Raw genomic sequence first — 17,396 nt, 5'->3', positions numbered from 1 at the left:
GTATACCCCCTACATCCTACATCCCTAACAATTTGAATGATTATTTATACTTAAAATAAAAAAACTGGAATGTCAGATAAAATATAATTCATATCAAAACTAGTTCAATTTTCGCCAATAATGTATTCCATATTAATTAATACTAATATGTAGATGTGTACGTCGATTGTAAACAACAGTCTGCCTGCAGTAGTAGTAGTTTACTGTAGGAGCCGTTGTTCAATTATGTCTACCGTTCGTGTTGGTCCCTACTATCAAAAATCTTATTTTACTAAAGATAAATTTTTCAGCACAGGCAGATCGGGTTGATTTGTCCTTTTACAATCTTACTTCTTTGTATTATTTCTTGTAACTAATCTATACTTTTTTAAAAATAATATAAAATAAAATTAAATTCATTCAAAGTGTAATGTAATTCATCTTAAAACCTGTTTAGTTTTGCCTATATTTCTCCAATAAAAAAGCACGGTACGTTAGTTAGTTTGTATGTTGTGTGTGCTCACATTTTTATTTTAAATGAAGCGCTACCATCTAGCGGAAAATATTGAACTAACAACTTTATAATAAATATTTATAACCTATTATTAAATTTAAAGACATAGGATATGCCATGTTTAGAAATAATAATTGCAGTTGCTGTTTTTAAGAGCGCATCTTAAAAATAGCAATTGCAATTATTTTTAACAGATGGTAAGTTTAAAATTTTGGGGGTGCTAGAAAAGTTTTGATTCTCAATGTGAGCAGTGGGCAAAAAAGTTTGAGAATCAATGGTCTAGAGGAAAAGTTAGGAAGTTCAGATCATAAAAGCTATTACGTGACATAAGAGCAAAGAAATTTGTTGACCCGTTTAAGTGGATAAAAATAAAATCGTTGGTCGATAAAAATAAAGTCAATGGAGCAAAATTCTGTTTTGCCTCCATCCGGGGTAAAGAAATCATTATTTCCCATGAAATAAACCAATCAGGGTTAAGATACGGGCAAGATGGATGCTCGCTAACTAAAAGGGACCATAAAGCACTCTTTCATGGTTTTATATTATTTCACAATCTCTCTTTTCGTAGATCATATCATTGTTATATAGAGTATCTTGGCAAGTGTTAGACAAACTTAAGTGACTGATTCAGGGTATCAAAATAAATAAAAGGGTTTACATGGACAAATGCTTGCTTCATTTACCCTCTGTTTCCCACTTTGTATTTTTTTAATAAACGTTTATATCTTAAGATATTTTAATGAAATTTCATTTTTATATATACCCAACAACATATTCTATGAAATAAATACGTTTGGAAATTTTACCTTTAAAAGTTCCAAACTAATGTTTGGAACATTAATATTTAAAACATTAATATCTCCATAACTTTCTTTCTTTTTCCTGTTTAGCCTACGGTAATTACTCTTCAGATAATACTTCAGAGAATGATATGTATGAGTGTAAATGAAGTGTATTCTTGTACAGTCTCAGTTTGACCATTCCTGAGATGTGTGGTTAATTGAAACCCAACCACCAAAGAACACCGGCATCTACGATCTAGTATTCAAATTGTGTGAAAATAACTGACTTTACTAGGACTTGATCGCTGTTTATCATACCTGTAGATATGTACATCATTAAAATATTTTGATCTATTCTTTAAGATATATTTATACTTTTATTTGAAAACACAAATAACTGGAAGGAAAATAAATGTGACAGGACATATGACCATTTAAATTTTTTATTTATTTTGATATTCTGAATTGGTATCTTAAGTTTGACCAACACTTTCCAGAACACCTGGATAAGTAAAGCTTCACATATTTTGTAAGATACCTATGGAGTTTGTTATAAAGATTAGGAGACCTAAAAAAGTTACTGTCTATATTTTTGTCGAGTAGGGGAAGCTAATCTGCTCGTGGACCTATGAAACAAAAATCCCTATGCACGGATTTTTGTTTCTATCTGACGGCTGTAGAAAGAAAGCTCAACCTGGAAATGTTATTCTTATAAATTAGGCTGGATTTTCTTATTTACTTCAATACAAAAATACGAACTCATATATAAAAAATAGTATTTAAGAACAAAGTTATTAAAATCTTATTTATTATATCAATAAAAAATTATGAGAAAATCTTCTAATTGTAACCTGTATCGTCTGTAACAGACTTATTTTTATGATATCGATTATTAGGAAAAATCATTAATACAAGCATATAAACAGTGTACTGTTTATACAAAAAAAAATTGTTATCAACTAATATGATCCACAGAACCCACCGGGTTGGTCTAGTGGTAAATGCGTCTTCCCAAATCAGCTGATTTGGAAGTCAAGAGTTCCAACATTCAAGTCCGAGTATAGGCAGTTACTTTTATACGGATTTGAATACGAGATCATGGATACCGGTGTTCTTTGGTGGTTGGGTTTCAATTAACCACACGTCTCAGGAATGGTCGAACTGAGAATGTACAAGACTACACTTCATTTGCACTCATACATATCATCCTCTGAAGTATTATCTGAATGGTAGTTACCGGAGGCTAAACAGAAGAAAGAAAAAAAAATAAAGAAAGAAAGAATGTGATCCACAGAAACAAGTACATTAAATATCAAATCAGCTGCTTAGATGTTAATCACTTAAATTTTAGGTTTATCAGAATTAAACCTATGAAAATGCCATTAAACCTAACACCTAGGTTTAATGTGATTAAACCTATGCTTATACAAAAATGCAGATTATTCAAAACTATGTAAAATCCAATGAATGAATTATTATTAATAATTTTCCAATTAATAAAATTGCAAATTATATTCTATTTTAACATTTTTTTCAACTAGAAATGTTTTATCTACAATTTTATTAATGTACAGTTTTTAACTTTCTTCAATACAAACAAAACTATTTAAAATAATATAACTGACATTAAATTCAACTTATCCTGTGGTCATCCTGAAGATGATCGAGTTGGATAGAGGCATTTAAATATGTATAAACAAAAGTTACAATCTTTAAATACAATTAATTATTAATATTTATCAAAATTAATGTAATCAACAATTAGTTTATTTAACAAACCACTCCTCACTACATCAGTAATAGCTACACTTCTGTATATGACTATACAATCATTTCCCTCCTGTCTCTCCGATCCAAAATCATTCTTTTCCATGTCAACTCAAAATAGCTTATAGTAAAACTAGATAAGCTTTTTCTACTTTCAACACCTTAGCCCTTCTCTTATCCTTTAATTGAATGATATGGCTAATCTTCCTTTACGTTTTTCTGTAATCACTCTTTCCATATCTTCTATTCTAGTTCTCTCTCTCATCCATTGTTTATTTTCATTTTTATTACTATTTCTGATCTTTAGCATACTTCTCTCCATAGCTCTATCTAACTTTCTTCTAACTTCATAATTTCTATCAAGCCATTGTCCAGGTTTTGCATGCTTAAGTCAAAACAGGCTTCATTACACGATTCTATAATATTTTCTTCTTATTCATCCCTACATTTGATCTAAATAATTTCTTTTATTTGTTATAAACTCTCTACCTTAATCCTATTCTTCCATGTATTTATTTTATTACTCCAGTCTTCTTTGACCAAGAACCTATCCAAATAAATAAATCCTTTCGTCTCTTCTATGTGTTCTCCATTAACTTACATTTCTATTTTATTAAGATTGTGAATAAAAAAAAAAAAGAAAGGAAATATTTCAACATTTTTAAAAAATTTTTTTGTTGTAGGTATGGTGAAATGGCAGTACAAGGAGAATTACCAGTTTGGGTATCAGGACAACAATTATGGGTGCGTGGATTAGATAAAAAAACAACATGCAATGATGTAATAAAAGCACTACTTGGTCATTCAGATGACAATTACGTAATCATTGAAAGATGGCGACGTGTAGAAAGACAATTAGGTGGTGATACACGTTTATTAAAATTATGGACAACATGGGGTGATGCACAGAATGAAGTAAAATTATCATTAAGACGAATATCGGCAGATGATGATAGCGGGAGAGGCAGTCCGACCAGTTATGCCAGAAGAAAAAAACATCATCATCATCACCATCATCATAGCCATTACAAAAATCATCACCAACGTCAACAACAAACACAAACACAATCGCAAACTATACATCCAAAAAGATTACAACAATTATCTAAAACACAAAACATCGAAAGGTTGCTCAAATTGATATTAGTACAAGGTGAAACGATACAAAATCAATTACAAAAATTACATGAACGAGATGATCAAATAGAACATCTAGAAGATGAAACGCATCGAGCTAGAGTCAATATGCTAGGTTCAAATTACGTACTTGAGACTTATTTAGGAAGTGCTGAAGACGTTAAACATACAACAACCTCGATGACAACAACACCAGAAGCAGATGATGAAAAAGAAAACGACAGTGGTGTAATAACAGAGAATGGACCATCGTCAAGTGAAAATACAAGCAACACACCGACAACAGAAGATACCAAAGAAGAAGAAGAAGAGGAAGAAGATTTAACAACAATAGAAGAAGATATTGAAACAGAAATAAAAGAACTACAAAAACGAATAGAATTATGGGAAAAAGTATTAAAAGTTAATAAAAAATTAGAAAAAGAAGAAGAAAATTTAGTAAGGTTATACGTAAGTGTACGTAGATGCGATGAATTGAACGAATTAAAAATTGAATTAGACAAAAAACGACAAGAAATTGATTATAATAATAAAGAATTAGAAAAATACAACTACACATTAACGGAAGCAGATGTCGCATTGAATGCAAGACGGAAATATTTACGTAGATTGCAATCCGAGTTAGAAGCTAGTGATTTAGAAACTGAAATGTTACTTAAAGCTACAGATTCAAAAAATATTAAACATAAATTAAAACCGGTTTATGTTGATTTTGATTCGAATTCAGATACCGGTTTAAGTTCATTACACAGTAGTAGTGAAGAAGGAACTTATGTTTTAGATACATTAGTATAGCATACGGTTAAAATATATCTTATCATAAATAATATTATTATTTCAAAACAAAGTAGCAATATTTTGATTTCAAACATGATACTAAAATAATCATAAAAACTCAAGTGTAAAACAATTAACAATTTACTTCTTTGAACGGTATGTTGAAACGTAACACATTTTAAAATTATTGAATAATTCTGAAATATCTTTTTCCTATAAAGGATAATTATATATTTCTCCTCAGTGAAGTATTTGTTTGTAATAAACAGTTTAAAAAAAAATCAGGGAACTTCTGATTGAATCGAATCAACTTATGTCATGTTTGCTCATTATTTAAATTATTTTTGTCAAATTTTTTACATTTCTAAATTTAATATTGTGTAGAGATCTTGATTTTTATATGCTGCATACTTATTAGCCAGACTAAACATACAATCCATCACAGATACAACAGGCATAACATCCAACAACAGAGTACAATTTTAAAACCATCTCATAGAACACACATATAATGAAATTAACCAACACATGTAAATTTTACTCATGCACATAAAAAACAAGATCTCACTCAACAAATTTGAACAGTATGAATTGCAAACTCAAAAAAATTGATAAAAACAATATATATTCAATAAACAGAAATAATTTAGCGTGAATATATTGGCATATTATATACTGATGGAAGAGATTTCCTAACTGTTTCTAGACAGACAACATTAACCAGAGTATGAATTACTTCATGGAGGAGCTGATAATTAGTTCTTCATAAATAAAATTTTGTTAATTTAAAAGTTAATTTCTTAATACGTAACAATTTTATGAATTTATACAGTTAAATTTACAACCTATTACATTTATTGTATATAACAGTTATTAAAGTAATAATAATTAGTAAATAAAGTTATTTCAAAATTGTCTTAGTTTTACTTGAAAAAAAAAAAAGTTATATTTTCATACTTTAGTTTATAATTAAAAATAAATAAAATAAAATTTATCTAGAAGATTGTATAACAGCAGTTTTGTTTTCAACGTAGCAGTACATTTAATATGTTACTTTGTATCGCTTTTCCTTATGATGATGATGCACATAAATTACCTGCAATACAAGAAGCATCAGCCATAATTACTACCTCTAAGGTAAATATTTTTATTATTCAACTATTTCTTATTGTGAACAGAAAAGTACCGTGATATATTAAAAAATATGAAATAGTTTTAAAATTGACTACAATATACTTTATTTTAATGTAAATGTTATAAAAAACTGTCAACAAATTAGAAAAGTAGGCTACCAATCACATAAAAAAAAAACCATTAATAAAAAAAAAACACATTATTTCTAACTGTAATAAATTCTACATAGGACAAACAGGATGCAGTTTTACATAATGATACAGAGTATACAAAAGAATTTGTTTAACCACCAAATATTTTTTTCATTAACTACCTCATTGAAATAGATAATACCTTACACGTAAAGGGGAAAACCTAAACGTATCTGTACAAATTAAAGTGCACAAAACCAAAACAACATTATACATAAAGAGTCCCAGTCAAAATAAACATACATATACTTGTTAACAACAAAATGTTATTCAAACATCAGTTCCACATCCCAAACTCAGTCCAGTTGCAGTCTCAAAAAAAGCTCTAATAAAAGTGAAACATAATTCAAATCTTGGACAATTTTTAAAAAAGTTTATCAATAAATTAAAAAATTGTAGTCAATATAGAAACTGATTTATAGATTGACTGTTTATAAAATGTAAATGGTTGAATATTCCATCCTTTTGGTTGGTTTGACATGTATATATATTTATATATGGCTTAGAGAAGAAGTTAAAGGGAGATTACTTCATTCCTCAATTTACCAGTTACACCTAATATAGAATGTTTGGTTTTACTGGGAGTACCATTATCAGTAGTGACTTTTGTTTGCCATATCAGATTACATAAAACTATTTAATAATTATGATGTCTAACGGAAAACAAAACTTAAAAAGAGAGTTATTAAAAAACAATAAATTCTGTTGGATTTGTAATTATATGATTGTTTTAACTGTATACTTTAAAGTTTAAATGTTGTCAACAAACATTAATGTTTAAATCGACTAATATAATTGTTTGAATATTGTATTCTACATAACCAACAAAAAAACTTACCACTGAGTATAAAGAAACAGTAATTGGATAAAATACAGACATTTATAGATAAAATATGTGTTTTAAGATTAGTAATATACCAATGAACTACCTGAATCAGATATTATTATGTAAATAACTTGAATATTGTTTGTAAATAATAATTATTAGAAGAAAGATAACAAAACCAAAGGAAATAACAAATATAATCTGTAATAAATATTGCTATTATTAATACGCTATCATTTTGTAAATAATTGTTTTATACGTTTTTTATTTATATATAAATAAGAAAAAGAATGTAATAAATATTATTAATAAGATAAAAAATTAACACAATTTATTTAGTTAAAGTGTGTATGAATTTTATATAATTTATTGTTTCTCTATGATAATGTTATAATACAATTTATATTTGATAACTGAAATATATTTAAAAAATACAAGTTGATACTTAGTATTTTTTAATCATTTTTATAAAGTTTTCTTTTATTGATTTGAATTTTAAGGAGAAATTTGAATATTCTTTCTTCTTTTACAAGGAAAAAAAGGAGGAATAATTAAACCTCATAGAGATGCTACCTTTATTTTAACGCTGTCATGGTTGTATTCCCCATAATACATTTCCTGTTTTTTATATATTATTTTTAAAACACTAAAGAAATCACATAATACTTATGTAAGCAGTATTAAACATACAGTAATATCTAGCTGATTTTTTTTTATTTTTATAGTAATCAGATAAAACTGTCTTGCAATGGCTGAAATTTATTTTTATTTACCGTCAAGCATTTACTAACATTTTTGTCTTCTTTATAATTTTCTACAAAACTCATTAAAAACAATTAAAATTATGTCAATTTATTTATTTTTATATCAATTGAGCCTTCATCATAAAAAATCATATTTTATCAAAAACAGAATTATTAATACACAGAGACATTGAAGAAGACTGCAGCAACTAAAAAATTTGTATCTCAGAAACTACTAGAGATAATAATCAAACAAGCATTTTTTTTTTAATTCACCAACTGAAAAGCCTTTTTTACATACCTTAGAATGTGGCGATTGCTCTGCAAACATCCAGCTGATAACAGACTTCTGCCCAGGTCCGCTGGATCATCGCAGGTATAACTGTGGTATTAGCAGCAGTGATCCATTGTGTTAAATGTACATCCCTGATTTTTTCACTGTAGACAATATTTTTATTGTATTGCCATAGAAAAAAGTCTAGGAGTGTCAAATCTGCACTTCTTGGAGGCCAAAGCATAGGACCGGCCCTACCATTCCAATAATTATGGAATCTTTTTATTGAAAATGCATTGAACACCTAGGCTAAAGTGTGGGTGGGGACGCACCATCTTCTTGAAGCATTACAGCAATGTTAATTTCTTGGTTCAATTAGGTCAACTTGCAGGAAAACTTACAGTTTTGGCATGTCTAAATGAACATTCTCTGTGATAGTAAGCTCATGAAAAAAGAATGAGTCACATGATCACATGATCGGACATCAAACCGCACCACATGTTTATTTTTGAAGAATCTGTGACATACTCAATAATTTCATTGGGTTGTTGAGATTCCCATATCTTACAAATATGCCAAAACATTTACCATAATGGATCACCAACTATTGCCACCAGTTACGTCTCCAATGATTCAGCAGATGTGGGCAGAATCAATTATTGACTGGCTGTTTGCAGAGCAATCGATGGAGCTCATATTGAAACATTCTTTGGTATGTAAAAAACGTTTTCAGTTGGTAAATTAAAAAAAAAAAATACTAGTTTGATTGTCCCTAGTAGTTTTTGAGATTTAATCTTTTTAAATTGCTACAACCTTTTTCAATGACCCTGTAAATAATAGTAAGTATGAATGGTCAAATCAGTTTCATCCATCCTTTTTTCTATAAATATTTTACATAATAATGCGATTTTCACCTTTTATACAAATTAAATAGATAATTTCTATCAGTGCAGAAATTTATATCCTTGGCTTGTCTTTAGTATCTTTACCTAATGTAATTCACCTTTATCTTTTCCATTGTGCAATAAATAGCACTTCTCACAATTATATTTAAGTAGTATTTTCTGCAATTTATTTTGGCCTTAGAAATTATTAATTTTCACTATTATTTTTTTTACATTTTAAAAAAGAAATGTATGTACAGATTGCCATTCTCTGTGGCAGAACAGTAGAATCTCTAGCTAGCTCTTATCTACACGTTCCAAGTGAGAGTCCTGCTCAGGCATGGCATTTTTTACATGCTACACACCTTGTACAAATTTACAAATACTGACGGCACAAAAATACAAAACAAACAAAAAACATGATAATAATCTATATTTTTATATAATTATCTTTGTGAAATGTTTAAAAAAAGAAGTGAAATATTGTGGTTAGGTTGTAACATTTTACTATCTTTAGAGACATTTTTTGTTTAGTTACCTATTTATCATTTATAATATTAATTATCTTTTCTATAATCGTATAGTAACATGAAACATCTTTCTTTTATTACAGTACTATAAAGCTATATGTAATGAAGTAAATCAAAAAAGAAATTAGTAGAGTTGTTACTCATTATGTTATAAAATACATAAACACCATGAAAAATCCCATTTCTTAATATTACAGAATTAAATTCTATTATTTTCCAAGACTAAGGTGTTTTGATTCATAATACAAAAACTGAAAAATTTTTGTTAATGAATTTAACCTTAGATAAAAAATCTAATTTACATTTTGTAAATGTAGAATGTTCTCTCCTTAGTCCAGAGAAAACATTCTACATTTACAACAATGAATTTTATCATTCATATGGTAATTGATTGATACCTGGAAGATTCTACATGGGTACACATGATAATTCAGTTATACATCATGCAGTATAAATATTGTGTGCTCATATCTTTTTTTCCAGTTTGGATTTAATATGCATTGTTTCTATAGCGAAATTTTCAATTGTTTTTTTTTAACAATTACTTAATAAATATAATTAACAGATATTTAAAAAATCAATACATCAAAAAACTTTATTCCTTATTCTGATAAAAAAAGTAAAATTATTTATTGATATAAGTCATCTTTATCTGATTGTAATTAGGAAAACATGCTCATAGAATGAGCAATCAATAATCCAAGTGCAAAAAATGATCCTACGTTTGTTTATAAAAACAAAAAATTTGACATTTTTTGTAAAATTTGTATAAATAATTATCTCTTTGGAATATTGTAATTTAATATTAGAGTAGGAGCATTAGAATCAAAATATGAATTTTTTTTTGTCTTCAATCATTTGACTGGTTTGATGCAGCTCTCCAAGATTCTCTATCTAGTGCTAGTCGTTTCATTTCGGTATACCCCCTACATCCTACATCCCTAACAATTTTTTTTACATATTCCAAATGTTGCCTGCCCACACAAATTTTTCCTTCTACCTGTCCCTCCAATATTAAAGCGATTATTCCAGGATGCCTTAATATGTGGCCTATAAGTCTGTTTCTTCTTTTAACTATATTTTTCCAAATGTTTCTTTCTTCATCTATTTGCCTCTTCATTTGTCACTTTATCCACCCATCTGATTTTTAACATTCTCCTATAGCACCGCATTTCAAAAGCTTCTAATCTTTTTTTCTCAGATACTCCGATCGTCCAAGTTTCACTTCCATATAAAGCGACGCTCCAAACATATACTTTAAAAAATCTTTTCCTGACATTTAAATTAATTTTTGATGTAAAGAAATTATATTTCTGACTGAAGACTCGTTTCGCCTGTACTATTCGGCATTTTATATCGCTCCTGCTTCATCCATCTTTAGTACTTCTACTTCCCAAACAACAAAATTCTTCTACCTCCATAATCTTTTCTCCTCCTATTTTCACATTCAGTGGTCCACCTTCGTTATTTCTACTACATTTCATTACTTTCGTTTTGTTTTTGTTTATTTTCATGCGGTAGTTCTTGCGTATGACTTCATCTATGCCGTTCATTGTTTCTTCTAAATCCTTTTTACTCTCAGTTCGAATTAATATATCATCAGCAAATCGTAGCATCTTTATCTTTTCACCTTGTACTGTTACTCCGAATCTAAATTGTTCTTTAAAATCATTAACTGCTAGTTCCATCTAAAGATTAAAAAATAACGGGGATAGGGAATATCCTTGTCGGACTCCCTTTCTTATTACAGCCTCTTTCTTATGTTTTTCAATTATTACTGTTGCTGTTTGGTCCCTGTAAATGTTAGCAATTGTTCTTCTAACTCTGTATTTGAACCCTAATTTTTTTTAAAATGCTGAGCATATTATTCCAGTCTACATTATCGAATACCTTTTCTAGGTCTATAAATGCCAAGTATGTTGGTTTGTTTTTCTTTAATTTTCCTTCTACTATTAATCTGAGGCCTAAAATTGCTTCCCTTGTTCCTATACTTTTCCTGAAACCAAATTGGTCTTCTAACACTTCTTCCACTCTCCTCTCAATTCTTCTGTATAGATTCTAGTTAAGATTTTTGATGCATGACTAGTTAAAACTAATTGTTCTGTATTCTTCACATTTATCTGCGCCTGCTTTCTTTGGTTTCATGACTATAACACTTTTTTTGAAGTCTGACGGAACTTCCCCAAAATATGAATATAGAGGCAAAATTCTCCTGTCGATCAGACCAGGTGGAAAAGGCTCCTAAGCATGTCACAGTTAACTTACTAAATGTCAAGAACCTCACTACTATTCTGGTTACTTACCAATTTTGAGATATTTGGGTGGATCTAGTAAACTCTATATTGATGTAGTCCTGTTTTTCAGTTGTAACTAGTTCAATATTGAATTTATTGAAAATTGTTTCAAACAAAACTTATAGAAAGGAAAATTTTACACAAAAAACTTCTAGCAACATTTTCAAAAGATCATAAATAAATGTGTGAATGATGCATTATCATTTTTTTTCATCATAAAAAAAAATCATTTTTTATCTTAAAATATAATTTTTTTGAAAATTTAAAAAAAATAATAAAATCGAAGATTAACATTCAATAAACAATATATTTCTGGATAAATTTATAAATTTTAGTATAAAAATTTGTTTTTGTTAACGTTTTACAAGCATTTATTTATATTTATATTTTTACTGTTTAGTCACACTGACGCATTTTAAAAACTTTACAATCACAAAACTCAGTTAAGAGATTAAAATTTACATAAAACTGGTATTATCATCTAAAAGTAAATATTTTTCCCTACCGATTGCTATTGTTTAATATTTAATTTCATAGAATTTTAGTTACGATAGATTTTTTTGTAGTTAGTGAAAGTCCCAAAATATATTTTTTTAAATATAATGATTTTAAAATTGCTAATATTTAAAAAACGACAATATATTTTACTAAAAAACTTATTAAATTCATAATCACCTTAAGAACATATTTGCATAGTTGTTTTTTGATTTTTTGAATTTGATTTTTATTTGCCTTTGATAAACAGATTTGAAAATACTTTGACCTGACAATACCATTATAGTATAATATACTACAATATGTTATTCCTAAATGTGGCAAATTCTTTTAAATTCACTAAAAGTTATTCCTTTACATATAATTTATCAATGACATTTTGATTTTTTGTATTATCTATCATAGATAAAAAGTTATGGGTATTTATTTATCGCATACACATGTTGAAACGGTGCGACCGACTACCTCCATCTCTCCGCATAGGCAGTAAATAGAGTGCTACTGTTTATTGGACTACTTCATTTAATTATAATCTGATCGTAATGTACCATAGACTTTTTTGTGTAGAATTTTCCGCTCTACATTTCTACCAAGAATGATTCTTTTCTGTAAAAATCAATATTTAACGATCTACAGCCAAAATAGTACAAAAAAAAAAACATAATTCTTAAATTGTATTTTGTTTATAAACAAATGTGGGAATGGTAATAATGCTCTTGACTTTTAATGTGTTAATTGAGGCATACTTAGGAAACTTTTCAATCTCATCTGATCGACAGGAAAATTTTGCCCCTACATTCATACTTTGAATTTAATGCTCCTACTCTACTATAAAATACCATTCATAATAAAACCAATTTTTGGTGGAAAATATATTCAAGTTATTTTTTAATTATTTATTTTACATAATAGAAAACAATTATTATTTTGTCGTTATTATTATGGAAATGTAAGATGCACTTTTAAAAAGGCAGATCAATTATAACAATGGATTAACTTACTTAAAACTGAATTTTATTTGATTTTAGTGTTATTTTCTAAATCCCCCCCCCCCACAATCCAGGTTAGGCTAGTGGTTAAACTGTTCAACCCAAAATCAGCTGATTTTTTTCGAAGTTGAGATTTGTAAGGTTCAAGTTCTCATAACGGCAGTTGTTTTTATATAAATTTGAATGCTAAACTATGGATACAGATGTCCTTTTGTGGTTGGGTTTCAATTAACCACACATCTCAAGCATCTCAAGAGTGGTCGACTTGAGTCTACTTCAGACTACATGTTTATCAGTACACTTACATTGTACTACATCTGAAGCTACATTAGACCTGGCAAGCCGGTAGCAATAATTGCATTTGACTATTTACACACCTAGACCTGACAGTAGCTGAAAAATTATTTAAGAGAAATATATAATTAATTGTTATTTTCTGTCGTTTGTGGTATTTTCATTCTATCATTCACAGTTGAAGCATGTTTATGAGTAACTCAGTTATAAAATAACATTCAAATCAATTAAAATAGTAGTAGTGGAAATATAAAATATTGTCAAAATTATTGAAGTATATTTTGAAAGATATTATTCTTGTATACTTAAAAACAAATTTGATATTTGTTTTATGTTTATAATATAATTTCATAAAAATTAATTTGTAAATAAAATATTTCAGCTAATTAAAGATATAAAACTTAATTAAGGAATATATTGTAAAAAAAGAAATTGTTTTATAATTAAAATACAATCTTTTTGTATGATTTTAACAGATGTAATGGAAATTAAAAAAAAAACTGTATTCAAAATTTAGATTCCCAACGTTCATGTATTCATCAGTTCAAGGTATTTTATTATGTAGGTATAAGCTACGTACACACACCTACTAGGTGGTTCACATTTAAATAAATAAGTAATTACATTAATAAATTTAAATTTCATATGTAACAAACTAAGTTATTGAATTTATGTTTTATAAATAAGAGTATTGAAATGGAATATTGATTTATTTTCTCATTACATTTTATGTTGATAAGATTTACATCATTCATATATATAAGATATCTCTTATTACAATTATGCAACAGCTGTTGATAGTTATCAGTAGTTACGCAACTATTTAACATAGTAGTTTTTGATTTATATATTATGTTATGTAATATCAAAAGTTGTCAATTTTATTCATTAATATACAATATTCAGAGTCACATTTAATTAAAAATTTACCGTTGCACATTTTATAAAGGGTAATATACAGCAGTTCTTAACCTATATTACATTGTGACCACAACTACTTTGGCCAAATGTTTAACCTGAAAACTAAATTTTTTTTTATAAATTCTTAATTAAAATTTGTAGTTGATTAATTGCAATGTAGATTAAAACAATTTCTAAACTTTACTCAAAATCTACACAAAATATAGCTATTTTATGTTCTGTTTCAGTGTTACAGAAGTTTTAAGCATTATTAAAATCCTTTTTTTTTACTTTTAAGGCCGCAAAGGACCACTTTAGTCAAAATAATTCAAGTCTTTTTTGCCGATCTTTTGGCATTTAGGTTCTTAGCTTTTACTTTCTCCCAATATTTAGTCATTCTTAATGATCTTGCTTTACGAACCTCTCCTGAATAAACCCTTTTTGTATAATTAAAAGTTCTTAGTTTAAAGTCGGTATTCGGATCTTTAATAATAAATTTTAATTTTTCGGATTTATTAAGTAAATCTCGTAAGTCAAATTTAATTCTTGCATGTCTTCTGTAATTTTTTTGATCCATAATGGCGAATTTTTTAAAGACCAAAATTGATCGATAATTCTCTTAATAATCCTATCCTGCGGTAATCTTAACAAGTGTGCACAGAAAGAAATTCCCTTCTTTTTCATTGTATCAATTAAGGATTCCAAGTTTTCGTACAGAAATTTATTAGGCGATAATCTGTACTGATTTTCGTATTTATATTTTTTGTTTATGCACGTTCTAAGAATCCTGTGTTCAACTTTAAGCAAATGTACAGTCCTATTTTTCTGATTTAATCTAAATAAAGTCTCGCTCGCGTAAGTAATTACTGGTTTAACCACAGTTTTGTAACGTCTAATTTTAGTGTTAATCGAGAGCGATTTTTTGTGGTAAGTATTTTTGTTTACTTGTAGCACTTTAAATAATTTATTAAGTCTTTCGGTCCAATTTTGTTTTTCGTTACAATTACAAGTAATGATCTCTCCAAGATATATAAAATTTTCTACAAGTTCTACTTTGTTTCCCTTAATATTCACAGAATTAATAACTAAAGGATCTATAGCCATCATTTTAGTCTTTTCGTAAGAAATTTTAAGTCCAATTTTATTCGCAAGTTCTTCTATACTTGTTATTTGTATTCTGGCTTCTGCGATACTATTAGCTAATAAAGCTAAGTCGTCGGCAAATCCTAGGAGATTTAAATTTAAGTTATCTCTTTTGTATCCTATGTGAATATTTTTTGGATTAATTTTAAACCGTTCGCGCATCAGAAATTCTAGTGCACAATTAAATAATAAAGGCGAAAGTCCATCGCCTTGTCTCGGTCCGGATTTTATGTAAAAAGGTTCGGAAAATTCGCCACGAAACTTCACTTTAGATTTTGTATTTGTCAATGTTAAACCGATCATATTTACCAATTTAGGATCCAATCTGAGATTTCTCAGAATTATTAACATCGAAGGCCTAAGTATGCAATCGTACGCTTCTTTAAATTCAATAAAAGAAATAATAATCTGTTTTTGCTTTCTATTATAAATATCTATAAGTAATTTCAAAGTAATAATCTGGACAACTGCGCTAAGGCCGAAAACCACCTTGGTAATCGCCTAGCTCGCTTTCTAGTAAAATCCTTTATTAAACAGGATTCTCGTCAATTTTAAGATTCGTTTTTCCTGACTTTCACTGACCAAGTTAGTAAAAATTTCCTGACTCTCATAATGTTATGCTATTGCCATTTACTTTGCAAAATATAATATAATATTTTATTTTTTTGCAGCCTCCACCAAGCCCCACAGCTGCCAAACTCATGCCTTTTTTTTATTATTTACTAGCATCCCCGTCGCGGCTTCGCTCGCGCTATACGGTTACATGTGATTTATTGTATGCCGACCAATATTTTGTCGTTTTGTACAAATATGAGCTAATTCGGACCATATATACAATTTTTCGAAATATTTCGATCCCACCGCCACCTAGCGGGTCCAAACTAATTCAGAAACCTTTGCGTGCGCACAACAATTCCCCAAAGTTTCATCGCAATCGGATGAACTGTTCAGGAAGGCATAAGAAACATACAGACGTACAAACATTAATTTTTATATATATAATTAATTACGTTCATTTTTAAAGTTTATTTTCTAATGAATTTTTTACAATATACATTTAAAATAAGACTATTTTTCATAATAAATTGTTTCAATAAATTACATTGTAAAGTAGAAAAAAAAAACAACAATATTTAATAAGTTTCTTGCATTAAAATAAACATCATGGTAACTAAAAGTAGTACAGATAAGAAATAAAAACTAACCTAAGCAATTGTTCAAAATAATTGACTCGCACCTAAGATTGATAAAAATTTTCCCAAAAACTAGCCTACATTATTCTGCAAAGTATATAAATAACAATATTTTGTAACTTGGTTTACATAAAAATGCTGAGAAACATGGATTTAATTTTAACAAAGAATATATGTACGATCACAGATTAAAGGAAAAATTAAATCACCGTGACTAAAAATAATACAGATAAGAAAACTCGAAAGAACACCTTATTTTACACAGAAAACAAACATTTACTTGAAAAATATTTTGTCATTATTATTCTAGCGTACTTGCAGAATGCCATCAAAATATAGTTCAAGGCCATGACTAATTACATAATAGCATTTAGTAGCACCAAGCTGGAATTTTGACACTATACAACTTTCAGGGAATAAAGTTTTAAAAGTTGCAACAATATCTTCATGTGAACTTAAGAATAACTTATGTTATACAACATTAAGAACACACATAATTTCGCCTTAGAAACATCATCTTTATAACAAAAAGAAGTAATTGTGTTGTCAT

At 28.1% G+C, this 17,396-nt stretch overlaps 1 protein-coding gene across 1 annotated transcript in view; it reads left to right on the top strand.

The window, feature by feature from the left end:
• Positions 1–5,870, top strand: part of LOC142332206 (uncharacterized) — a 266,974-nt gene extending 261,104 nt beyond the window's left edge. The window contains exon 3 of the mRNA XM_075378497.1: positions 3,726–5,870. Within this exon, the coding sequence (XP_075234612.1) occupies positions 3,736–4,974 (1,239 nt within the window). The 5' untranslated portion in view covers positions 3,726–3,735 and the 3' untranslated portion in view covers positions 4,975–5,870. The remainder of the gene's footprint in view (positions 1–3,725) is intronic.
• The last annotated feature ends 11,526 nt before the right edge of the window (positions 5,871–17,396 follow it).

This window comes from Lycorma delicatula, chromosome 11 (assembly GCF_047948215.1).
Source record: "Lycorma delicatula isolate Av1 chromosome 11, ASM4794821v1, whole genome shotgun sequence".
Classification (NCBI taxonomy): Eukaryota; Metazoa; Arthropoda; class Insecta; order Hemiptera; family Fulgoridae; genus Lycorma; species Lycorma delicatula.
This window is presented reverse-complemented; position numbering and strand designations above follow the sequence as displayed.